Raw genomic sequence first — 1,628 nt, 5'->3', positions numbered from 1 at the left:
CAAAAGTCATTCATATCAACCCTTGTTTTTTGTTGGCTTTAACATAGTAAAGATCTAAACATCTATCCAAAATATGTCTCTCTAATCTCTCTTTTTGTTCTCTATCTCGCTGTCATATTCACCAGCTTAAATACACACTCACGCCCACACACACACACGTGTCCGCGCGCGCACACACACACACACACACACACAAACTCAATAGCTTCTAAAATTCCCAGGAAACCCTCAGTCACAGGAAAGCTATTTAAGGAGATAAGAGGGCCAGCCCTGCCAGAGCACTACTCTGGCTCCACAGGAGTTAGCAGCATAATCGTCTCGCACACAGACCTAAAGAGACATGTTTGCACTGCTACTACAGAGCGTCTGGGACTGGCTCCTGACGCACGATGCCTCGCTCAGCTCCCCCTTCTTCCCCGTGCTCTTCTCCCTGGGCACCTACCTGCTCTTCTGCCTGCCCTACGTGGCCCTGGACCTCCTGTCACCGCACGTGGAGCTTATCCGCCGCTACAAGATCCAGCAGAGGAGCCATGTGCCGTGGGAGGTGATGTGGAGCTGCCTGGTCCATTCGCTCTATACCCATGTGATGTTCATCTTCCCGCTAACAGTGCTGCACTGGTACTGGAAGAAAGTGAGCTTACCGGCCGAGGCTCCGCACCCGTTGAAGGTGGCACATGACCTGCTGGCCTGTCTGCTGCTGTTTGATTTCCAGTACTTTGTGTGGCACATGCTGCACCACAAGGTGCCCTGGCTGTACCGGACGTTCCACAAGGTGCATCACAAGTACACCTCTACGTTCGTGCTGAGCACGGAGTACTCGGGCGTCTGGGAGACGCTCTCACTCGGCTTCTTCGCCGCCATCAACCCTCTGCTCCTGGGCTGCCACCCGCTCACTGAGCTGCTGTTCTTCGTGCTCAACATCGGGCTGTCTGTGGAGGACCACTGCGGATACGACTTCCCCTGGGCCATCCACAGACTGGTGCCGTTTGGACTTTTTGGAGGGGCAACCCATCATGACCTCCATCACCTCAAGTTTAAGTCCAACTACGCCCCGTATTTCACACACTGGGACAGACTGTTTGGGACTCTGCATGAGGATTAAGAAGGGCACTGGTGGGCATGACTGGCCCCTGTGACACTTACACAAAGTGCTGGCACAACTATAAACTCTATGAGCAGAAACCACCAATTCTAACCAAATCTTCTATTTATTCAAAATGATCTTTGTTAGAGTGATTTGTTGCAATTATGAAATAGTATATTTTTATATTTTTTGTTATTGCTTATTTATAATCATTTATGCCAAATGTCCTGAAAATGAGCACATCATTGTTAATGGTCACTGACCATCAATGGGCACTGAAGTTATAAATGTTAATATTGCTTCTATTCATATGTTTCCATTCAATCTGCATATGAATGAAGTCAATCTGCCTTGAATGTAATAAATGACTGTGCAAAACTTGCATTCTGAGCCTCCACGTGTTGTATTCCAACTGCACATGGTGAAACTGGGGGAATCTGACGTGGTTAAGGAATGATAAGGATGTGGCCATGACGTCAGTCAGGTCTACTTCCTTATTGCAGACAGCTCTTACCTAGTTCACCTAGCAGTGTAGTTTATAGTG

General features: G+C 48.4%; 1 protein-coding gene across 1 annotated transcript; it reads left to right on the top strand.

The window, feature by feature from the left end:
- Positions 1-340: 340 nt before the first annotated feature.
- LOC308361279 (cholesterol 25-hydroxylase-like protein) lies at positions 341-1,102 on the top strand (the record flags this gene model as incomplete). The annotated part of the gene is made up of 1 exon (XM_080833574.1): positions 341-1,102. The coding sequence occupies one exon, from the start codon at positions 341-343 to the stop codon at positions 1,100-1,102; it is 762 nt and encodes a 253-aa protein (XP_080689700.1).
- Between the last annotated feature and the right edge of the window lie 526 nt (positions 1,103-1,628).

The sequence above is a fragment of the Sprattus sprattus genome (assembly GCF_963457725.1).
Source record: "Sprattus sprattus genome assembly, chromosome: 2".
Lineage (NCBI taxonomy): Eukaryota > Metazoa > Chordata > Actinopteri > Clupeiformes > Clupeidae > Sprattus > Sprattus sprattus.
The sequence above is the reverse complement of the archived record's forward strand: the minus strand, read 5'-3'. Positions and strand labels throughout refer to the sequence as shown.